Below are 25280 nucleotides of genomic sequence, written 5' to 3'. Positions count from 1 at the left end.
TCTAATTTGTGCTCCACAACAATCACAATCTTACTTCAAACTAGTTTGGATTAAAAAACACTATTATAACAACCCATTAGGTTATAAGTGAAGACTTGTTACACCACTATTATCACACCAAAAAACAGTATTTTGGGTGTGATAATAGTGTTTTTTAATCCAACCTAAGTTCAAACAATGTAGTTCAGGCTCAAAAGCAACAACTGTAAAACAGATTCATTGGTACACATTTTAAGGATACATTAATTGACGTTTAAAACAAAAAGGATCTCCAATATCAAAACTTGGGCCAACAACAATAATCTCTGAAAATAACATAAAGTTGAAACTACAGTTAAAAAAAAGGATTCTGGTTTTGATTGATCACAACTAACTCAAACCCAAAGAAATTATGAAGCTTGTATTCTCTCATGTAGATACACTAGGTGCTGTGAGGAAAGCTCTTCCAGGTTGACGATTGGAAAGAGGTCCATGGCATCCAAGAAGCTGCAAATTACGACAACATAAATCATCAGATCAAACCCTAGAAAACGTAAAATCTTTATGTATTTACGTATAATATTTATCACCCTATTAGATATACTTGTACTTTCAGCAAAACTGATATTCTACATAACAGAAATCATCAGATCGAACCCTAATAACGTACGATCTTTAAGTATTTACATACATTTATCACCCTATTATATATACTTGTAATTGTCATCGAAACTGCTATGCTACATATCCATCAACTTTTAAACGGTCATCAAACACAATGGACCAAAATCTACCGGTACAAGTTAGGTGTATTTCATTTGGTTACCAAAACGAATCCGTACCACAATGATACCAACTTTGGGATTGCTTTCCAAAATGGGAGTACCAGATTAGGCAGGCAATACAACATCAAGTCTACAGTATAATTATAAATAAATTGGAATTAACATTTCACATGAAAAACATTGCTACACATTGTCTCACCAAGTTCACAGAAATATATTGACCCCAGATAAGCCACATGCATTACAGATTTACAGTTTAACATAACATGCCTCAGAGCTAGGACTATTTTTGAAAGGACATCTCCATAGTTAGTGGGGAAATCAGGTTTATTGTGCAATAACAAGTAGAGATTATTTTCGACCAACAAAAGGGAACACTTCATGCAAATTGTGTCCGAAAAATAAACTAACTATAACATCCCAATGCGCAATTACTTCCAATATCGGGGTTCAATTACACGTTCATGGTGAATCACAAGTTAAGCAACCCTAGAATAAATAATTCAAAACTTAACTACACAGAAATACAGAGAAAAATCATTTTGACAGCATATAACCCAGTAATGACAAAAGATGAGTTTTTCACAACTTTCACCAAAATCCATATACTTTAAAGTTTACAACTGATACTCTTGCTAAAACATGAAATACCAATGTCATTGAGATTAGATCACAGAACAATAAAACTGAAACAAATCAGGGAATAATAAATACAAGTCACGAGAAACAAGCAAGTTCATAAGTTCTGTTGAAACATTAAGCACCAAACTTAACAAACCTTGGCATTGACACCATCATTTAAAATCCTGTTCTCAGATTTGTACTTGAGATAATCAGCGCGATTGTGTTTGGTGAATCCCCTGCAACACAAAGTCAAAGAAAAATACTATTAGCAAGGAAAGTCCACCGAGTACCAAGCATCCCATTTTTCAGACTATTAAGTAGTTCATTTCAAGAAACAAAAGTAAACAATATACATTTAAGCAGCAAATTAACTGCATGTGCTTGGATTTTTAAAGCTAGCATTAGCGCTGAATTCTTATATACACTAAAAGCAAAATAGAAATAACGAGAAAAATCTTATTCTATGCATTAGCATAGACACACATCCTCGATGCAGGCTACAAGAGAGACTAATTAAATTCCAATCAAGCAATAGCCAATAGCAGCAATAAACATACCACTTCATGCTAATAATAATCTTTTGACGGCAATGTAATACTACGTTAAACCAGTTCCAACATAAATTTACACACTGAGAAAATCTTAATTACTAACTAGCATGCCTTAATCAGATTAATAGAACAAAAGCTAGCATGAGCGCTGAATTCTTAAATAAACCAAAAGCAAATTAGAAATAACAAGAAAACTCTTATTCGACAATTAATTAATTCCAATGAAGCAATAGCAGCAATAAACATTACCACTTCCTGCTGATAATAATCTTTTGACGGCCAGGGAACTTGAACTTGGCACGACGGAGAGCCTCCTGAGCATGTTGACTGTTACCGTCCTTGCAACGAACAGAAAGGAGGACCTGACCAATAGCAACACGAGCACAAACACCTTGAGGTTTGCCAAAAGCACCCCTCATACCTGTTTGGAGCCTATCAGCCCCGGCACACGAAAGCATCTTGTTGATACGAAGAACATGGAACGGGTGCACCCTAACCCTTAGATGGAAAGCATCCTTTCCAGCGAACTTGGTCATGTACTTGTTGCAGGCAATACGGGCAGCTTCCAATGCCTCACTTGACACGTTTTCCTTCTCCCAACTCACAAGATGAACACAAAAGGGGAATTCATCCACACCTTTCCTCTTCATACCCACATCATAAATCCTGATTTTAGGATCAGGGACACCTCGACAAAACCGTGATTTAGGGTACGGCTTGTTCTTAATCTGACGGTAACATCTAGCAGGCCCTAAAAAAACCCAATTCAAACCATTAACATTTCAGTTTCTTCAGCAAAACCAAACCAACTAAATCACATTTCAGTTTCTTCAGCACAAAAAAACCCAATCAAACAAATCAGATTCCCTTTTATTTAGGAAAAAGAACTACCACATTAAAGCAAATCATCTTTCTATCTAGTTAACATAAGCAACCCATGAAAAATTAAAAGGCCCTAAAAAAACCAATAAGATTTCAGTTTCTTCAACAAAACCAAACAAACTAAGTCACATTTCAGTTTCTTCAGCACAAACAAACCCAATCAAACAAATCAGATTCCCTTATTTAGGAAAAAGAACTACCCCATGAAAGCAAATCATCTTTCTTATCTAATTAAGATAAGCAACCCATGAAAAATTATAAGGGGATTATACCATAATGTTTACATTTCATCCTAAACCATACAAAAACTAGATCATTGTTATTTTACATGGTCACTTCTCAAATATTCATCTATCCAACCTCATACAAAAACACCCAAATCAACAATTTACATGAAAAATCAACAAAAAACATAGACGATTCTACACTAATTTATAACAACCGAAACCTAATAATAACTAATTGCACAGGAAGCAATTAACCATTAAAAATACTAGGGGGAAGGCACTCAATTATAAAGTATCCTAATTTCTCAAACAAACTGAATTCGCATAATCCATTACAAATAAATAAACATAGTCGGCATTTCAAGCTGCAATTGAAGAGAGAAAAACGAAAGAGATGAAGATCTTACTTCTTCCCATTGCGAGCGATTCACGAAATGCTCAGCTCCGAAATCTCTGAAAAACCCTAGTTGGGGGGTGGGGGATATGATAAGAAATAATACTGGGCTTCTAATTATTTATAGAACGAGTGATGGACGAGTTGGGCCCATATTTGTTGGGCCGGGCTGTGATGTTTATGGTGTAACCATCTATTGGCATACGTGTACCCACCTTTCTAATGAAATGCATTAAAAAAAAATGAATACGTATATTTTTTTGAAAACAAGTCTAATATATATATATAAAGGGGAGTTTTTTGGAGAGCATTTAGAGCGTCCACGTAGGATTTCCACATCATCACATATTATTAACTAATATTTTAGGTTTATTAAAAAATAAAAAATAAATATTAGATCCCTTGCCATGATTAAATTAGTAGATAATATGATAAAGATAGATTTCAACAAAAAATTATCTTTCTCTTCTACCTTTTTGTATATATAAAGAGGGAAACCTTTTGGGATGAATAATTGAGATAATAAATATCTTTCAGCACAAATAAACGTATTCCTTTAAGCAAATAAACGTTTTGTATAATTTGTTCTTAATAATTTGTTTTTAATTTGTTGAATGTATTTTTCATAGTAAGCCTTATTAGTATTTGTTCATTTGTTAATGCTTTATACTTTGTAGGCATTGTGTAGGGTACTTACTTTTTTTTTTTCCAAGAATGATTTTATGATTTGCCATAATGGATACGAGTAATTGCAAAGGATTATCCTAGGTAAGGCAAAGAATTATGCTAAAGTTTAGATTTGTTCTTTAACTCGGTTAACATCTTGATCATATTTTATGATTAACATTGCTTCAAAGATCCTGAGATCAACTTTTTGACGACCTTGGACAAAATCATATCGGTTTTCCATAGTTTGTATAATATGACCATTCTTTTACCTATGGTTTAATCACATCGTTGTTCTAGCTTTGTATTACCATCTAAGGTGAATTTTGTTGCTGAAAATATCCCTTTACGTTCATGTCTCAATGACTCCGAGTCTCCGAGAAGATTCAATGGTGTTATTTTTTCTGTTGCACGATGTTGATTACTTCTTTGCCGAGTTAATCTTTATCGAGCTTCTATTTCACGGATCAAACAATTTCAGTAGCTAATTCAAGTACACTTTCTTCAAAGTACGCTACATTGGATACAATTAATTCTCCATCCTTTGATCCTGACCATTACATGAATCTATTGGTACTTCTTCTCTCCTAATTTTTGCTTATTATATCTGGTTTTAGCATTCTTTTTGACGGAATTAAGTTGCTTTATTAGCAGTTTGACATATGGATGCGATTTAGGTGGATGATTCAGATATGTTCGTCTTTTAAAATTGTAAACCCGGTAAAAGATAATAAAAGATAAATTTTGCTAGGAAGTAAAAAAGATAAATAAATCCAGATCCCATTTTTACATCCAGATCCCATTTTTACCGAAAAAATTTCAAAAAAATCCCAAATACATCCAGATCCCATTTTTAACCACATGCAATGGGAAAACAGATCAACAAAACACATGAATATTCCGATTTTCTTCAAATAATTTCCAAATATATCCAAATAAAATCAGAACTCAATTTTAACAACATGCAATGAGAAAACAGAGCAAAAAATAACATAAAAAGTCCGATTGAATCCAACAAATCTCCAAAAAATTCCCAACAAATTCGAAATAATATCAGATCTGCATTTTTAACACATGCAATGGGAAATCAGAGCAACTTATCCAATAAATAATCCGAGTTCAATGAACAATACTCTAAATAAATCCAACATTTATCAAATCCCACTTTTTTAGACATGCAAACAATCATCAAACCATTTTAATAAAACCGACATAAATAACCCTAAATAAATCGCAAAAAATCAAAAGTAATACCTCATCGGAATCTCCTTCACCGAAAAAACGTAGATCTGAGGGAGTGGGTTTCCGATCGTCATATTTTGACTCAACCTCCTCTCCTGGCTCCACTTCCCTCTTCCGAAACCATTCTTCCAAATAGTTTCGAGTACTCGTATTTTCTTTTTGGGCCAAATACAGATTGTTTTTATATTCGGCGGAGTAGGAATGCTCGTTATTGGGACAGTTGCACTTGGATCCCCAATCACAGTTGGAATCGGGGATTCTTTGACCAGAAGTTTCCACCCCAGAATCATCTCGAGTTCTAGACAAAGAAGAACCCATCACGTACCAGAAAAACAAAGATCAACGACGATTAGGGACCAAAAAGGGGACAAACATAGAGGGGATCTGATCGGAAAATGAATCCGAGTAATTTTTATGAAAGTTTTTCGGCGAAAACGTTTCAGATTTGAGAGATTTGGAGAGGAAAACCCAGAACAGAGGCGGAAAACCTAGGATTTTCTCAAGAACAGGGGAGGGATTTTAAGAGAGAGAGAGAGTGAAATAAGAGAGAGAGAGAGAGAGATCCGAAGAGGTGAGAGAGAGAAATCAGAATGAGGGATGAGAGTGAAGTGTGAGAAAGCGACGGGTTATAAAGGGAGGGGGGTGGGGTTAGGTTAAATAATTAAATAAGGTGGGTGGGGTAAAAGTGGGTGGGAAAGGGTAGAATCTTAGGGTATTTTTGGTAAATAGTGGGGAATCTTAGGGTAAATTGGTAAAAAAAACTATGGCCAAAAATAGTAAAGATTCAGTAGGGGAACAACAAAAAGAAACGCCAAAAAAGGAAATAGGAACAACAAAAAGGAATGGAGGGAGTAAAAGATAGTACGAGAAAATTAAAAATAGATAAATAAAGATCCGGTAAAAGATTATAAGAGATAAATTTTAAACATTTATTTTTTAAAAATTTAGTAGATAAATAAAGACCCATTCTTAACTATCACTTAAAGTTGAAAAAATATCTCATAAAAAAAAAAAATTAACCCGTGCATCGCACGGGCTTTAAATCTAGTAAAAAACTAAAGCCTAGTTCGGTATCACTGTCAGTTTTCAGTATTTGGTTTTTTGGTTTTGTAAGTCATATGATTTATATTGAATTATCAACTATAAAATAGTCATACCTATTATAATCATGTTAATTTTGAAAACTGACAACAAAAAACTGAAAACTACTTTTTGTGGTTTTCATATTTTGGTTTTTAGTTTTGTAAAAAAACAGAAAACTGGAAATAGAAAATGATACCGAACGAGCCCTAAAATTATGCATATAAATAATCTGATTAAAACATAAATTTGTCATTTTAATTTTCTCTCTTCTCAAATTTTTACCCTCCTCAAAAAATTTTGACGTTTGAAACAAAAATCATTATGTGTAATATTTTGAATGAAAAACGGAAAAAAAAAAAAAAAAAGATGATTGAAGTACTCCGTATTATTAATTAGATTATTTTCATTTTTTTAAAACCATATTATTTTCATTTTTTTAATGTTTAAGTAATTTAGAAATTTTATGGTTGAATCTCCATTTTTTCTTTCCATTTTTATTGCCAAATTTCTTCAAAAAATTCGGATCTAAATATTTTTATGTTCAGATCTGAATTTTTCCAACACATACATGTATATGTCAAGGAGGTAATCCTATATGTATGTTATAAATGTTATCTATGTAAGCCTTTTCTGCTGCCTACATCAATTAGTGAATTATAGGTGCTTAAGGTAGGTTTGATGCACTTTTTTTTCATAGATTCATAGAACTCCATGGATTTTGAGATTTTTCAAGCACCAGAGTACCAAAGAATTAGAGAAAAATGCCTTGCAAATGTTATATATGCATGTTGATTTTTTTTTCTTTTGTAGAATGGCGGTTGGGTATGTACATTCATGGAACCTTAAATTGAATTTTGTACTATATGAGCCTATTGAAAAAAACAGGAATATAGTAAGTGCAAATGAACTCTAGCTAATCATTCCTTAAGATTGATCGAATATCTCACTTTATTAACTACTATTCTGTGCTTCAATTATAGATTTATGTCGGCTTTACAGCTTGGTGGATACTTTAGAAGCCCTATACTGCCTCACACATAATAGAGAGAAGATTATAATCGAAACATGAGCTACTTATAAATGTCAAAGTCTTGTGCATTAGGATAAAACATATTCATTCTCTGTTTTGAAGCATTCAAATGGATCAAGTGTCATGGGATTTGCTTGGACAGTGATTATCTCAACAAATGGATTGCAAAACAAAAAATGCTCAAACCAAGGCATATCAATGCACGTGTAGCTTTTATCGGTGATGTAGCAGTGGTTCGAGGTGATCAAGGGAAGGAAATAATTCAAGTTCTTCGCAACCATCCTATTGGCGCTCGCTTGATCCTTATAACTAAGCATTACAAAGAGACCGTATAGATGTCGAGATGTCGACTGTGCCATATCGGATTTTAGAGAGCTCGAGCTCCCAATAATAGAGGATTCCACACAATGTGTTTAAACGGCTGCTCTATTTCGAAGTTTGGAAACTCCTATTATGTGAGAGATAGCAATGAAAAACATGCGCACGTAAGAAAAAATCAAGAACACGATCTCCTTCCTATGTCCATTGATCGCGCATAAGAAAAAACAAAAAATCTGGGTGTTTATTTTTTCTATCTCAAAGTATCTCTCGTATCTTTTTATTTTAAGTTTTGCTATCATTTTGATAACTACCTTTGTACCATATTTGGAATTTGGATTGTTGTTTGGGATCATATTCAAATTGTCCTTTGTTCTCGAGATTTCACTTACAAGTTAAATCCATTTTTCCACGTTGCTCATTTGTAAAGAAAATTGAATGTCTTTTGTCCTAGCTAGATCTTAAAATGAAGATTAACTTTACAGTTAATTTGTGGGATCTGATTATATTTTCTTATTTCTTCATCACAATCATGCATACAAGAGGTATATATATATATACAATAGTAGTAGGTGGTGACTTATATTTTCTAACTACTGCATATCTTTAGCTACTAGATATTTTTTAGGATAATTCTACACATTTTAGTTACTAGATTTTTCTAGGACACTTTTGATAACCTAGTGTGATTTGATAACTTTACTAGTATAAGGTGATTTATGGTTGCAATTAGCAAGTTATTATTTACCTTGTATAGTATCATAACTTCATTTTTGACAACTAACCAAAATCTCTTAAATCCATACTATTATTGCCTTTTTTTTTTAATAGGTAATAAGAAGGGACCCTAACTGAACCAGCACCTAGCACAGATTAACCAGCCCAGCTCCGCAGGTTATCGCTTGAGCCACTCCCAAGCATTTCGCAGTTGATGGGACTCGAACTTGTGACCTCCAAGTCTGAGTTCCACACCAACTCCACCAATTTATGTTGGTTACACTATTATTACTTGTAAATATTCAATGCAAATGCAATAACAAATACAGGTTAAGTACTCCATAGTAACTTAAAATTTCTAGTACAAACCCTTAAAAGTCGCTTACATTACATAGTCTTGTATTAGCAACAATTTTTCGTCGTGAATCAACATAACATAAATGGAGTTACATACATTGTTGATGCATCATCTTAAAATCTAGGCAATTGCTTCATGTTAATTGGAAAAACGTGCAAAACCGGAAAAATTGAATCAGTTAACAGATTCAGATGAGTTTAAGAAGCTTTCCATCGTCTCTCTGCTTAGCTCTTCATGCACCTAGAACAAGAAAACCGGTATTTATCATCAACAATACTCAACAAATATAGCTTTTACTTATTTATTTAGTTTAGAATTTCAAAACTCGAATATGGGATTACATACAAGTTTCTGGTAAATTTTCTGGAACGCGTTGCAGAACTTCTCTGCCTCACCCGAGCCAACCTACCAAGAAATGAAAAATCGTTAAACCGCGGAAGGAGGGAGAAAAAGAATAGAACATACAACATACAAACTAACTCATCTAAAATGGAAATGTATTTGTCAAGAACTGTGATTTGTGAATAGTGCAAATACCATGGCATTTTCTTAAATAAATCGGTAAGGGAAAAAGAAAAAAAGGGTGGAAATGAAAAAAAAACCAAAAAACTGAATTAAATTAATAAAGCTTGATACTAAATGAAAAAAAATTGAGCTTAAATGAATAAAGTTTGATACTAAATGGAAAAAATTGAGCTTAAATGAATAAAGTTTGAGCTTAAATTAATAAAAAATTACCAGCATATGTGAAATCACCAAAAATATACCCACTAGATAAGCAAAACAGAAGAGAAATCCCAGCATATGTCAAAACCAATAATGACTGTGTCAATTAAAAAAACAAAACTCATGCTAGGGTTGGAAGGAAGTCTCTCAGGCACCCGTGAAGTTGTCTAAGGTCCGTTCCGTCCATATTCAATATTTGATTCATATCTGAAACTAGTTCGAAAGTCTAAACGAAAATTAGAAGGTGTAGTCCACAAGTCACCCAAAAGGCCTTCAAAACTATAAATAACACAAAATTATTCCGATTAGCCAAGCAAATGCAAATGAAGAGGCCATATCGGAACATCAGATCAATCTGTGACTTCCGGAAAATCATGATCAAAATCAAAATGAGAGTTCTCTCATCTCTCAAAGGCTTTTGAGACCACAGATGATACTGGATTCAATACTTGTAGATCTAGAAAGGTGTGAAGTCAAATAAGAGCCATTTCGGGCATGGTGGAAATTTTCAAGAAGTATTGAAGGGTGGTTTCACGGCACCTAAGGTTCATAGAGGTCATTTAAAGCCTGCGTTGTCATTTGACCCATGATCTGAACCGAAACCCTCAATCCTCCAAAAAAAACGAAAAAAGCACAAATTGAAGATAAAGACTCCATAGAAACTAGAAGGAACTTTCTTCAGATTGGATAATAGACACAATATTAATTGCTTCAGACAAAAGTCACACGTTATGCTAAAGAAACCATTTAAAAAACTGATGGAAAATATTTTCAAGAAGAGACTGGAGGACAAGGTGTGTAAGGTATCGAACCACAGGTTTCCTAAGATCCAAATTTGAACGTTTGATCCATACATGATATTAGACCCCGAATCACTCTTTGAGGGTTATCTTACTCTAGAAAAACACGTGGGAATCATCCTTCGGCACTCAAAGGCCTTCCAGACGGTGGATCACTTATGAGTTATGACACGAGACACAATACTGATTTCCACATTATTATTCAGAGATCCTATCTTGACCAAAAAATTGCAGAAAATGTTGAACCAAAATGTCTCTCTCTTCAAACCTATGTTAGTCATTTAATCCATAGATGATACCAGCCTCTCAATCACTTCTAATAAGCCCATTCTAAAGTTCTCAAACGAATTAAGAAGAATTGGTGTGACACAAAACAAAGCTTAAGTAAAAACCACAAGTTCCACAAAGACACTTTAAGAATATTGGGGTTAAAAATCTCAAGAAATGGCTGAAAGAAGGGTCCCACTGAGACAGACACATGGAGTACATATAGGTAATTTGATCTTTAAATGACAACCCTGAAATATGATCACCTCAAAGCAGCCCTACTTGATTTCGATAAGCCTATAATCATGCCCGTGAAAAACTTCTATATTTTTGGTGGCAAATCTTGATAGAATCCTACTGTTACCCCGATGGCATTCAAGAGTATATACTTAAGAGACAGCCTAGCATCGCCCAATGACATAATTGTTTTCAAATAAAAGAAGTATCTGGAGCAGTATACACTCGGTCATCCTCCCAGGGTAGCCTAAAGTTAATGTTGGTCATTCTATCCATTTATAAATGGCATTCTATCCAAAAGACCAAAACCACACACACAAGAGAAGCCACTTTGTCTTTACGTCCCTACTTGTTTAATATCATCAGTATCTTTCCCGTATTAACCATGGGTGATTATAGATGATATGATCAAAAGGCAAACAAGCGGGATTTTTCTCTGTATCACAATGATCTCCCCTTTAAATCCACCGTTCCAACTCCATCCTGTAGCTTTTTTTTGATAAGGGAAAAAATAAAAGAACAATTAAAGATTTAAGGGCGTGTTTGTTCGCGTAGTGCAATGGGTTTGGAATCAGGAATGAAACCATGGAGGTATGGGGTTGGAACTTGATTCCTAATGTCATGTGCTTGGTTATATCCAGGAATGAATATTTTTCTTTTATTTGATACCTAAAGGTTTGGTATGAGCCATACCCACCTCTCCCCTTGGGTTTCTAAACCCCATACCTTGTGGGTTCGATGTATGGTTTAGAAAATGAATTTGTCTAAACAAAACACAAGGAATGGGTTTTGATCATTCCAAACCCATACCTCATACCAAAAATCCGCGAACCAAACGCCCCCTAAGAAGCTGCAAGGTAGTGAAGAAGAGCTTGGAGAATATTAGGGTGGTATACCCAACTATGGGATTTGGTTGAATAATAATAATCTTTAATTAGCTATTGTTACAACTCAAATTTGGCAACTTTTGGTTGTCCACCAATAGACTTCACAAAGAGAAAGAATACGGAGACATCTATCAGTTCCTCCTTCCTTCAACAAATTGAACATTTAAGAATTTGCGACAGGTAGAAGATTCATAAACTTAGCATCTAGAACGCAAACCGCAATTGGAAGTTACTTCCTTGATAGACTCATAGACATGGACTTTACGCTGATGAGATCCCACAAAAAACTAATAAAACCAATCAGCTCATATAGATTTTGCTACCTACTAATCACGCAAACACCAGCAAGGCATTACATGACAACATACTATAGAGTGGTAAGGAATTCCTGAAGTGAAGTATTTTTTATGAATTTCTAACAATATAGGGCCTCGATATGATAATATGTTATGGTTTAAACATAAATTTCCAATTAGCTTAACTTGTCATGCCCTGAGAGTACCACATTATAAAAGAACTGTTACATGCTTTGTGCTCACCTTTTTTCCTGCTGTAGATTTTAACTTATCCCAGAAGACATCTGTTACAAAACGTGGAAACGATATCAATTGGTTACAGTTCGAAAAAATAGGATCAGTCAAAAAAGCAAGTCATCATCAATGACATCATTAAGGTTTTTAAACATTTGCAGAGCAACTAAATAATTGAAGAAAAGTGGACATATCTAAACCCTCAAAGGAGTCTAAGATAGCAAAAAAAGGTCACGACGTTGGTATACAAATCTGCATGACATTGGATTAGAGTTATCAACTGGAACATATGATTCAAATATTTTCTTCACAAAACTGGTTTTCATGTCTTCTATAAATGACAACGTAAGATACATAAGTTCTAAATGCAATAAGGAGAAGAGGGAGTGAGGAACAACTTATGAAAGTAAAGGCACACTTAGGATCCAAAGTTTTCACTCAAGGACATCAAAGTACCTGTAAAATTTTCAATAAAACAACAATCTAATACGGAGTACCACTATCGGAAAATACCTTGGTTATTGGTTTCTTGCTCACTCCAAGCATCTTGCCACTCTAGTGCCTGGAGATAAAAAATGGTCATATAGGGAAAAAAAGCAAGCAATGCAATACCACGAAGCAAAAATAAATAAATTAAGTGAGACCACCTCCTCATTCTTTTCTGCCTGTGAGGTAGATTGACCTGAAGATTCTGCGTCGGCTTGCTATTTCAAAAAGACGGTGAAATTAATCAGATCCAAAACACGGAAAAGGAAAGACAACAACAGTATTTCTTAGTTTATTACATCACTCCATAATATTCTACACCCATAATAAAATCATTTCAAGCAAAAATATTTGACAGAAACCACCGGATTCCTATCTCAGTTATGACCAAAGTTCTTCCCTGCTGCTCAAGGATAGGCAGACAGTGAATTTGGTGTCAGGGGGCTATTAACATGTTCCTGATCCGTCCGATCAACATCAGAGCCATTTTTTATATTTCAAGAAGCCAGTTCAACCCCGAGGGTTACTCTTTTGATTCATGACAAGACTACTTGGAATTCCCTTTTCTTAGCAAGGGACGGGTAATCACTATAGAAGCAAGCGAAATAAATGCAGTCATCAGTAAGAACCTTCACTTCAGAAGCCGAAGGAAAATGAGAGTAGCTAAGACTAGGTAACGGCGGCTAGCTAATTAGCTGATAGATATGGCAGAGCTTCTATAATATTGTATCAGAATGACAAGGCAAAAGATATGGGCTAAGTCTAGATTGGGGCGAGCTTAGACAAAGGTAATTTTGTACATTCGTTTTTGAACTCAAAATCAAGAACATCTAGAGCAAAAACTCAAAAAGAGAATGGAGCAAGAGAAAGTTAACAATCATTATGGGCATAATAGTATATATAAAGTGATTTCAGAACATTGCTCGATTTTTTTATTTATTTACGCAAACATAACAAAGAAAACCAAACAAAGAAGAAGAAGACCATACATTAAAACACACTACTATGCGTCTACAGACACTTATTAAATCTTCTAGAAAGAGTCGACGGAATCTTCTGTTCTAATCTCCGTGGCGGGCAAGGGTGGTGGCCTGCACAATCAGGTCTTGTTCTTCATTAAGGAGGGCCCTTTTCTGGTCTTCTAGGGTTTGAATGCAGTCCAGTAAAAAATGCATCCTTCTTCCTACATCTTCGATATCAAGAGCAGGCGGATGCTCCCAGAACAGACCGAGCATTTGCTCATATTGGATCTTCTGGTTTTCTGCCTGACGGATTTCGTTCTGAATTGTTGCTAGTCTATCGGCAATTATATCCATTAAGTTCTACTGAAAGTCTCTCTCTGAATTCTACCTCTCTCTTTGAAAGTATAGACTGAAAGAAGCTTCAATTTATTGTCCTCGGCAGTGCTACCTAATCCTCCAATCAGCCCACAAACCGCGAACCGAAAAAGAGAATTACAACATCAAAATGGTATAATTTTGGTCTAATTTAGCAAATTAGGTAGCGAATTGCAAACCCGTACCCAATCTCATACTAGCGAACCAGGTAACCCTGGTCCTTGGAGGCGCTTAACTCTTTAAGGCAACATTGTCATACTCCAACAGTCCAACCACCCAAAAGAATTTACACTGTTCCAACCTCCTATATAGTTAAAATATGACATGGTCCTACCAGGTCTTTATAATAATTGTATCAATCATGCACTCTTCCCATTCCGACAACTTATTCCGGACATCCCAAATTTGCACATGTGACTATGATTTCCAGACGAAACGACCCCAAGCACATTGTACCAATATTTACTCTAAGCATATGGAGATTTCATTACTAGAAAAACACAATTCCCAATTCCCAAATGTGCAAATTTGATATTTCAATTTCTATCCAGCCCTCTCCCACAAATTGAATGCTAATCACAGCTTAACTACTGTAAATGCAATACCCAGAATAGAATTTCAGCAAGACTACTAGAAATGTGTAGTAAAACTGGAATCTGGAACTAGGGACTAATCCCATCAATCAGACTTACAATGGCGAAAACCCCATCTAAAAAATCGATCATTAACCCCAAAATTAAGCAAGTGAGCTGGTATATATCATGAATTTAAGATTATAAAGTACCCATATGAATCAGTAATCTAAATTGGGAACAATGCACAAAACCCCATCAAAAACATTAATCATAAACCCCAAAATTAAGCAAGTGAGCAGGTATAAATCATGGATTTAAGATCACAAAGTACCCATATGAATCAGTAATCTAAATTGGGAACAATAAACAAAAATCTAGTGTTTTACTGTTGACAAGAAGAGAAGAGAGAAAAATACGCAGTAATCAAAATTGGGAACAACAAACAAAATCTAGGGTTTTACTGTAACAAGAAGAGGAGAGAGAAAATACACAGTAATCGGGTGTTCGGATGACAGGGAAGAGGAGAAGAAGGCGTTGAAATTCGCGTTCATCCATGCTGTTAGTGCTTCCTTTTGTTCTTCAAGTTTAGATCTTTGTTTTGTGTCTTCTTGTTGATCCAACTTTGATTTTCCTCAAGTTTGTAGAGTAAAATTTCAAGTCAAAAAGGAATTGAGAGAAATTTTATTTTGAATTTATAGAATAATTTAAATTTAATTTTTTGTTTAAGATGTGATTAATTATACAAACTTTTAAGAAAGACGGTCAAACAGAAAAATCGTCATTGTTATGCACTGTAACTAATTAGTTATTCACTTTAACTAATTAGTTAATCACTGAAACCAATTAGTTAAGTATGAAATTCACTTAGTTAAACAACGAAACTAATTAGTTATGCAACCGAACTAATTAGTTAAGCACTAAACCAATTAGTTAAACAACGTAACTGATTGATTAAGCAATGACATCGATTAGTTAAGATTTTATGAGTTTTAGTTAATAATAAGTTTGTTAAAAAATAATAATTATTCGACTCATAAAACTATTTGTCTTTATACCTTAGTTATTTTGTTACTCAATTAGTTATGATTTTATTACTTTTAGTTATGTTTTACACTAGTTTAGTTAGTACCAAAAAAAATGGTCAAACCGTTAAGCGTATTACACAAGAGTTTATGGATTAATTATTTGATTATGGAGTATTTCTATTTGCAATCGGTTATTTCTTCGTTCATGCACAGTATACAAAATGTCCTGAGATGATAAGTTCGTGACGGAAAATATTCACGGGACTCGTTAGTTTTGAGAGGCTTTTTCAATTTAATTTGAAGATTTTATCTAACTATTAGCGCCTCCGAATGCAAATTGCTTGTTTTTTTTATTGTTTTTGTTTTAATTCGGAATGTAAAAATCTAGTAAAGCTCAACTTATTAGTATTATTATAAATCATGTTGGGCTATTCGTTACTCTTTATTTTAAGTTAATAAACTTACCGGATGTCAAAAAAGTTTGTTACTAACTTTCTAACTTTTGACTACAACCAGTTACGTACTACGAGTAATTAGCAACTTTAAAGTTTGTAACTTTTGCCAACATGTCCACACCCCTTATAATTGATTGATATGTTGAAAAACAATTGAAAAACTTGCTTTTTTTTTTGAAAGGCTTGAACATTTAGTAAACAATTGAAAAACTTGCTAATTTAGTAAATAATGAACATTTATTAATTTTCTTTTTTTTAAAAAAGGAGGAGCTTTTCTCAACAAATTGCTTGAAATAGCCAAAATACACTTTGCATAATCATTCAATTATTGTTAAGTGGGAGATATCTCAAATTCTCAATGGTCTACATATGGTATATATTTTTAGAGTAACTGCATTTGCAGAATTGTTTGTATATAACTTGTTACAAAAATAAGAAATACATGAAACAAGATTATCGTTATCGCCTCGTTTCACTTGATCTTCATATCATATAGTTGTAACTTGTAAGTTCACATCTTAGAGGTATCATAGGTTGCTCGGCCCAACGCGATAGCAGTTTTAGAACCAGAAACCCGACCCAAATGCTTGCAGATGAACTCGCCAGCAGACAGCAGCTTGCCTAGGTCTACATTAGTGGTGATGCCGAGTCCATGAAGCATGTATACCACATCTTCTGTTGCAACATTTCCTGATGCTCCCTTTGCATATGGGCATCCACCAAGTCCTGCTACCGAGGAATCGAGTGTACTGATTCCCATCTGTTCGGAAAGAAAAAAAACGTCAGATAAGTTCAGATAAGTTTAGGATAAGTTCGGAAAGAACATGCCGTAAGAATTGAACTAGCAAATGGTACGAAAAATCTCAGAAGGGATCATAACTCATAAGTTCAGGTAAGTTCAGATAAGTTTAGTCAAGGAAAACTCGGCTGAAAGAACAAAAGCCTAAGGCTCCGTTTGGTTTGGTGTAAAATGTTTCCAGTGTAAAATGATTTTCCAAGGGAAAACATAATTGCAAATCAGTTTTCCTTTGTTTGGTTCCTTAAAAAGAAATGGGAGTAAATGGTGAAGATTGAGGGGAAGAAAGGAGAGGAGGTAAGGAAGAAAGGTGGAAAAGTGGCTTCCCTCCCTTTCAAGTGGAACAGTTTTTTCCACCTTCGAGGGAGTTATGTTAATTTGTTTTTCCCTCCCTTGCCAATCCAAACAACGTAAAATGATTGAAATGGGGAAAATCGTTTTCCTTGAAAACACTTTACACCCTACCAAACGGAGCCTAAGTCTTACCTAAATTAAACACATCAAACATTATGCAGTAGAAAACAGATAAAGATCTGAACTCACCTGAAGAGACACCAAAATGTTTGGAAGAGATTGTCCATAAGTATCATGGAAATGCACAGCGAGCTTCTCAACAGGAACAACAGCCATTACAGCTTCGAGCATGGGAATTACAGTACCTGCAAGAAAAGAAAGAACATAAATGACAATGAGGATTATTCAAGTCTGAATAACAATTACAAAGTTGTCAATCTAAGTCCAGGTATCAACGGAGATGTAGAAAACTACTCCATATTCACACCGACTATTCATTTTGTCTTATCCCCGTGAAATTTTGAGCATTAACGTGTCTGACACTTAGATTTGTACCAATATCCAATACTCACACCCATGTTGAGTTGCATGATACTTCCTCCATTCTTATTTAGTTGACACAATTCTTTAGTCACCTTTGTCAATGCACATTTTCTATCATTAATATCTTTAATTTTGTAAAAGGAAAAATTATAAAAAGTTGATCGTTTGAAAACATTTATCAAGACGATTCAAAGATCTCACGTGACTACATTTTATCTTGCGCGTAAATAACAAAACCCGGTCAAAGGACAGTGTATAAATAGTGCTAAAGTCAAATTGTGTCATCTAAATAAGAACGGAAGACGTTTCTAGGTTGAGAAGAAAGATAGCTCAGATAACAACAACATTACCTGGTGTTCCGGTGCCAATAGTATCACCTAGAGAGATTTCGAAGCAGCCCATGGCATACAGTTCCTTGGCTACATATGCCACCTTTGCAGGAGGAATCGGCCCTTCTACCGGGCAACCAACAACACATGAAACATACCTACAAAATTATCTTCATATTTAGCATCGGTATTCGATAAACTAGAAAGAGAAATGTGTTCGCCTGTTCAGTAACCTGGTCAAATCCAATAGCATGTATAGAAAAAGAATGATCTTCAAATCAGATGAACTAAAGCAAAACAGACAGCATTTAACCAGTTGATTATGATATGATTAGTGACTAATTAGCCGAAATATGAGCTAAGGTAGTAATTGACAACAATAACTAAACACTTAGATGGTGTAATTGACAACTTTTAACAAACTAGGTGGTAATTTGTAACTAAAGACCTAGGTAGTAATTTGCAAATTTTCCTTATGTAAATATGTCAACATTTTACGAACATTGCAAAATTTTCAGACCAGAGGTATAGAGCATACCCACGAACTGGAATTGAGAGTTTTTTAGCAGCAGAGACAACAGCACGATAACGAACAAGACTTTCATCAATGCTACAGTTTATATTCGACTTTGAGAAGGATTCTGAAGCGGATGCAAAAACAGCAATTTCCTTAGCACCAGCTGCTATAGCTGCTTCATATCCCTGGAAACGGAATACAAGAAACAGGTCTATAGAACTATTCATGTGAATTCCTATTAAGTACAGATATCAACCTTGAAAATCACTCACTTTTAAATTTGGGGTCAACACAGGAAGACGAGCACCATCCACATTGCAAACTTCTTTCATAACATCTTTCGCATCTGAGAGCTGCAAAACAAAAGAAGGTTTACAAGAATATCCCGGGAATTGAACAATTTTCTGTTCAGTATATCATTTTTGTTTCCAGATTTTGTTGCTAGTTTTCAAAATCAACATGATTACGATAGGTATGACTATTTTTTAAGTTCATGATTCAATCTAAATCATATGACTTACAAAACCAAAAAATGGAAACTGGCCGTGATACCGAACGGGGCTAAGGATGTCAACGAGCTGATATGTTCGTGAACAACTCGTGAACAAGCTCGGTCAAATCTCGATCATTAATAAATAAACGAGTTCGAACAAAATTTTGAAGCTCGTTTAATAATGATGCTAGCTCGAACAACTTGGTGTTCAACTCGTTTAGGTTCGCGAACAGCCCATTCATGTTCGTTCATAAGCTCGTCCGTGTTCGTTTATAAGCTCGTTTAAAGCTCATTCAAGCTCGAATTTAAAGTTAGAACTAAGTTGCACCTATTTTGTTAGACTTCAATTTTTAGAATACCTTTATTTTATGAGATTATTAAATAGTATTAGTAAGTATACTATGCAAAAAAATTGTTTGAATTAGTTATTTTTTAAATTTTTAAAATAATATTACGTTTATTGATATATACCGAAGATTAAATTCGATGTTGCTCGTTTATCGAGGCTCGTTTGTGAAAAGCTTGTTTATATTGATATAGTGCGGCTCGGCTCGAGCTTGAATTTAAACGAGCTACTCGTGAGCTAAGCTCGAACAATGAAAAAATTTAACGAGCCGAGCTCGAACAAGGGAATGAAAGCTCGATTAAGCTCGGCTCGAGCTCGAGCTTAGAAATATCTTATCAAGCTTAGCTCGAACAACCAAATACTCGGCTCGGCTCGGCTCGGCTCGGCTCGTTGACATCCCTAAACGGGGCCTAATAAGTACAAATCACTGAGAAAAAGGGAAGATAAGATACCTGAGGTACCCATTTGGGCGAGACAAAACTTGTTGCCTCAACAACAGATAATCCAGCAGAAACTAGTCTATGGATCAACTCAACCTTTACATGAGTAGGCACCATGTTCTTCTCATTTTGGAGTCCATCTCTCGGACCAACCTCCACGATCTTCACATAATTTGGTATGCCATTTGTAACCTGCAAAAAGTTTGAATGCCACGGGAAACAAAAGTCCATAAGAAAAAGGAAAAATCAATGAAGCAAATTGACAAAACTCAAGCAACTCCCGGATGAAAAGGAATCCATATACCAAATTCACGTCACGAATAAAATGATTGCCAAACGCTTACTGCGAAAGACTTGCATTACAGATTTACAGCTACAAAATACTAGAACTCGAAGAATAGATGAACAAAGTATCCAATTACCTTACTCCTTTTGGCACCAGTGCACTTGTCATGATTTACATAAGTCATATGATTTCTACCTAAGCTTAAGCTTCTCCAGCTGAAAGAGTTACCATGGGACTCCCTACTTTTCCTCCCCCATAGAAAAGCTTCTCCCATATAATCTTCGGTATCCTCACTGCAACAAAATTAAGAAGCACATCGAATGTAAAACTCCGCCACAAACAAAGATTTGCATATAAGATAATACTCCCTCAGTCCCTTTTTGTTCTTTACATATTCCATTTTGGGTGTCCCGTTTTGTTCTTTACATTTCCTTTTATAATATCACATAAATGCCTTAATATTCTATCAAACTTTGTGTCCAAATATTATTTTAACCAATTAAATTGATTGGGTCATTTAATCTCTCACGTTTTTCCATTGGGCAATTAAATCTTTCTCATTTTCTTAGTGTCGGATTTTTGATAAAAGTGAAAACATTATAAAGAACGTAATTTGCCTTGTTTAAGTAAAAAAAAGTAGAAGAATCTTAATGCACATTAATTAGTCGCTAAATCGCGTGCGTAATACCAAAAGTTAAGAACAAAAAGGAACGGAGGGAGTATTATAAATGAGCCCTTAAAGAACACTGACCTGCAACTGTTGGATGTGCTGCACCTGCTTCCTTCAATCCAACGAGCTCCCATGCCCAAATCCTCTCCTCGTGGCCGACATGAACCAGATGAAAACCTGAGGGGTTCCTCCAAACTCGACATTCTGAAAGTACATGTGGGAAAAGAAAAAAATTTAAATATCTAAACAAAATTTCTCCATAGATACTTCAAATAAGCCATGTTTGAGATTGTTAGCATCTTGTCTATAGGTTACAAACCTCGCATTCCGCAAACATTGAAGAAAGGTGCACTAACTTGTCTAAGGAAATAAATCAGCTAAGTATGATCAAACAGAATAAATCCAATAAATCCCACAAATGCTACAATCATAGAAATGGACCAGGATCACTTCACCAGAAACTAGTACTACAGTACTTTTTTGTTAGCTTGTTAAGAAAAATAAGTCAACCAACAATTATAATGCACACTCCATGTGAATGGTTTATTAACCGATAGTAAAAATATGTGGTCAAAGTTAGTAAGTAGAACTATAGGAGTATATGAATAGAGAAAAAGTCGCATTGTTCCAATTAATATAGAACGGAGGAAGTAACTTGCACTCAAAAGCACATTTGGTTTGCTCAACATAAGCACATTCAAACACAATTTTTCAATTTATTGCCAAAACCGGAATCAATCAACTTAAATGAACTCTAATATATTGCACAGTCTATGTGAATTGTTTATTAAGCAATAGTAAAATTTACGTGATCAAAACACTTTTGTAGAACTGTAGAAGTATATGAATAGGGCAAAATTCGCAGTGTTGCAATTAATTTAGAATGGAGGAAGTATCTTGCACTTAAAATCACATTCAGTTTGTTCAATGCTAGACACATTTAAACATAGTTTTCCAATTTATTGCCAAAATTGGAATTAACCAACTTAAATGAACTCTAACATAGTTAGTTCAAGATCAACCTAACATTTTAAGGAAAACCGAAGAATCTACCAAAATGACAATGTGTATACCAAAATTCGTCAATAACTACTTAATTGGTGTGCCAGTACTGTAAACATTGACATCAAATCCAACCCAACAACTATATGAACAAGTAAAACCCAGCAATTTTAAGAACAACTTCCATTTGAGCTGAACTTGTGAAAAAAACAGAGGAATTCAGATAACCCAGTTCCAATTTCAGTCAATTCCACGGTAAAATAACAGAAAAATGTAATTAAAGCCCTAAATTGCTGAATTCGAGTACCAATTTTACCAGAAATAAAGTAAAAAGGGTTTTCCCCAATTCGTGACCCTAATTTCATTATCTTTCTTGATCCTCTGTTCCCAATCAAATAAACAAGATCAACAAAACAAGAAAAATACCCATAAAATTCAACTAAAAACAAACCTGAAATTGAGTCAAAAAACCCAAAATTGAACTGAATACCCTAGATTTTTCAGGGAAAAAAGGGGAATTGTCTTCCTCTTTTGCTTTTTGCTTTTTTCCACTAAAATTCAATAATATTCAATTTTTTTGATCAAATTTTTGTGGGTAGTTGAGAAAGAGAAGAAAAATTGATAATAATAATTAAAGATACAACAAACATGTAAAGGGAGCTAGCTGCTCATAAATCGTTCTTGGTGTTTGTTGTAGAAAATGAGATGTAGAGAGAGAAACTAAAACTATTTTTGAGAGAGAAATGGAAAAAAATTGAAAATTGTGTGTTGATTCTTGATTGTTGAAAGGTGTGAGAGTGATTCTTGTGGTAGGAAAAATACTTTGTCCCAATTTAAAGGTTTGTGATTTGAGACACTTGACTTGTATTTTTCAATTAAAAATTCAACCTTTGATGACCAAAGAAGTTAAGAAAGGGAGGGAAATTGGTGGGTGGGTAGTTTTTAGTTGGAAGTTGGTCAATTTCTTCAATTCCATTTATTCTTTTGCTTTTTTAAGTCAATTACTCTTGATGTTATAATATTATTATGTGACTTTTAAGGAATATTTAAGTTGAATTCGTCATTTGGTATTTCTAGGAAAGTTACCTTATAATATGTAGTATGGAGTATCGTATGAGTGGTTGACTGGGAATCAGCAAATTAAAATAACTAAATACCATGTTAAATAGTTGACTGTCAAACAAGACTTATATTTTTTTGTTTTAGTGAGCGGCAAAGCCATGAAAATCAAAATTTCTTACTTTTTTAAAAATAAATGTTTAAGATGTTTTAACTTGACATCCAGAGAAGGTTATTTCGTGTGTTACATCAGTCGCGGAAGAAATATTTCTTACTTTTCAAAATTTTAAAGCTACTTTTTTTTGTCTATGTATATTGAAATATAAATGAGAAATGTGATTTAAGTGAAACCTTGTCTATGTATATTAAAATATTCCCTAAAAAAAGGTCTATGTATATTAAAATATAAATGAGAAAAGTAACTTAAGTGAAACTCAATACTTCCCCTTAACTATACACTTCATGACAAAGAAGAGGTGAGGAGAATATGCATCAATTCAAAGATTGTGAGCTCCTTAAAAAGCCAGTCCCTTGCCATTTCAATTGACATTAAATGTTGACTTGTATTTAAGTCAAATTGCATCTACTTTAGTGTATTACTCCTCTAATTTACGAGGTTTTTGCAGCGGCTATCAGACATGCACCAAGAAAAACATATCAGGGGTATGTTGGTAACTTCATCCTAAATTTGAAAATGCTGACTTGTTTAATGAAATCCATGTGTGTTGGTTGTTGGTGGGTAATGTTTTCCAGCGTGGCATTAGTCTCTGCTTGCTCTCTCGAATCTTTCGTCAATCTCTCTCATCTCCCTCATTTCTCTCTTCTCTCTTCTCTCTCCTCCAACCTCTTCTCCTTGTTGAAGCTCAGATCTACTCTTCTCTAAAGTGTGATTCTCCTCAGAAGTGTGATTATACTCAGATTTTTGTGGGTCTTTTTCATTTGAAGGTAATTCCCTAAGTTTTCAATTTTTTTATTGAATTGAAAAATTGGTTGAGTCGATCTGAAAATTTGTTAATGTGATTGTTTAATGGATTTTTTCGTGTGTAATGTATCGGAGTGTTATTGTTTAATGGTAATGTTGTTGGATTATTCCCAAAAGTTTCGTAATTAGTTAATCTCAGAGTGCAAAATTCAGGTAAAATGACGTTGAATTTGTAAATATGAATGGTAGTTTTTTAATAAGAAATGGTACTTTATACATTGAAATGGTACTTTATAAAGTATAAATGGTACTTTCTTAATTGGAATGGCACTATCTAAATTGTGGAATGCAACTATATTTAGCCTGATAATCGTCCAGTTTCAGCATCTATTTCTCTCGAACTCATCGCAAAAAAATTATTCCGTCCATAATTCGGAAGCTAATTTTATTGTGGTTTAAATTTGTTTGTTTTTGTTCATCAATAGGTTAGAATTGATGAAGATAAGGTGAATTGGGGAAGAAGAAGAACAAGTGAATTGGGGGAGAAGAAGACGATTTGGGGGAAAGGAGACAAATTTTGTTTTGGGGTGAAGCTCCCTTCTTTCCACGTCACATGGTCCAACTTGGCAGAGATGTCATTTGTCTTTCGCTATTCAATTTCATTTTCCCCCAAAATCACTTTACTTTTTATTTTATCTTTTCTTTTGAGTCAGATATGTGTTGGGTTACACATATCAGATATGTGTAAATACTTCCTCCTAATTTACTATGTCTTGTGGAAAAAAGTGGAAAAGTAATAAAGACCATGATGTTGCGGTTTTACATATTGGCTAATTATTTCCATAGTGTTGCAGTGGTGCACAAGTTGCTTGACCATCTAGAAAAGATTCCAGCTTTCAATCTCAAGTTCACAACGTTAGGGTTCAATCTCTGCTATTGAGTCTGCTATAGGTCGGGATGACTTGGGAACATTCCGATTTCATTTTCAAGAATCAACTTTCGATTCAATTCCATAAATTATTGATAAGGTAGCTTGTGTTGGTCACTCATAGTTCTAAGTTCTAACCAGTCAAACTAAGTTTCTCATATCTCAGTTTGTTCATTGTTTTATTAGGGGGAAAAAAAACTCAAGAGAACAATTTGAAACATTATTTTGTATACAACAAAATCAAGATGATGGTAAACAGGCTTTTCATTTAAGAAAAGTTTAAATATATCAAGAACAAAATTCAAACATAACGCTATTTGTCGGAGTCAGGCGTATGCGAGGAAGTTGATCGACCACCAGACATAACATAATGCAAGGCCATCTTATTTGCTACCAAGCTCGCTCGTAGGTACGGGTTGTCGAGAGTTATTCTTGAATCAGATTGTCGGAGCATGGTGACCAGATTGAGTGATG

The 25280-nt window shown here is 34.4% G+C and overlaps 5 protein-coding genes across 5 annotated transcripts; 1 reads left to right on the top strand and 4 right to left on the bottom strand.

The window, feature by feature from the left end:
• Nucleotides 1-183: 183 nt before the first annotated feature.
• Nucleotides 184-3610, bottom strand: LOC110783341 (60S ribosomal protein L10). Its single transcript, XM_021987671.2, has 4 exons — nt 3456-3610; nt 2189-2690; nt 1543-1624; nt 184-486 (listed from the first exon to the last, which is right to left on the bottom strand). The coding sequence occupies exons 1-4, from the start codon at nt 3463-3465 to the stop codon at nt 409-411; spliced, it is 672 nt and encodes a 223-aa protein (XP_021843363.1). The 5' UTR covers nt 3466-3610; the 3' UTR covers nt 184-408.
• A 5212-nt stretch (nt 3611-8822) lies between these two features.
• On the bottom strand, nt 8823-15360 carry LOC110783339 (uncharacterized). Its single transcript, XM_021987669.2, has 6 exons — nt 15191-15360; nt 12951-13007; nt 12817-12865; nt 12313-12353; nt 9202-9261; nt 8823-9096 (listed from the first exon to the last, which is right to left on the bottom strand). Exons 1-6 carry the CDS (start codon nt 15254-15256, stop codon nt 9031-9033), a joined length of 339 nt encoding a protein of 112 aa, XP_021843361.1. The 5' UTR covers nt 15257-15360; the 3' UTR covers nt 8823-9030.
• On the bottom strand, nt 13660-15184 carry LOC110783340 (uncharacterized). The gene has a single exon (XM_021987670.2). The coding sequence runs from the start codon at nt 14103-14105 to the stop codon at nt 13851-13853; it is 255 nt and encodes an 84-aa protein (XP_021843362.1). The 5' UTR covers nt 14106-15184; the 3' UTR covers nt 13660-13850.
• A 1115-nt stretch (nt 15361-16475) lies between the features above and the next one.
• Nucleotides 16476-22743, bottom strand: LOC110783338 (hydroxymethylglutaryl-CoA lyase, mitochondrial). The gene is made up of 9 exons (XM_021987667.2): nt 22349-22743; nt 20977-21099; nt 20362-20518; nt 19952-20131; nt 18933-19013; nt 18682-18845; nt 18165-18301; nt 17521-17636; nt 16476-16941 (listed from the first exon to the last, which is right to left on the bottom strand). The coding sequence occupies exons 2-9, from the start codon at nt 21096-21098 to the stop codon at nt 16693-16695; spliced, it is 1206 nt and encodes a 401-aa protein (XP_021843359.1). The 5' UTR covers nt 21099; nt 22349-22743; the 3' UTR covers nt 16476-16692.
• Nucleotides 22744-23418: 675 nt separating this feature from the next.
• LOC130459547 (uncharacterized) lies at nt 23419-24901 on the top strand. Its single transcript, XM_056826992.1, has 3 exons — nt 23419-23432; nt 23529-23619; nt 24364-24901. The coding sequence occupies exons 1-3, from the start codon at nt 23419-23421 to the stop codon at nt 24673-24675; spliced, it is 417 nt and encodes a 138-aa protein (XP_056682970.1). The 3' UTR covers nt 24676-24901.
• The last annotated feature ends 379 nt before the right edge of the window (nt 24902-25280 follow it).

This window comes from Spinacia oleracea, chromosome 4 (assembly GCF_020520425.1).
Source record: "Spinacia oleracea cultivar Varoflay chromosome 4, BTI_SOV_V1, whole genome shotgun sequence".
Classification (NCBI taxonomy): domain Eukaryota; kingdom Viridiplantae; phylum Streptophyta; class Magnoliopsida; order Caryophyllales; family Amaranthaceae; genus Spinacia; species Spinacia oleracea.
This window is presented reverse-complemented; position numbering and strand designations above follow the sequence as displayed.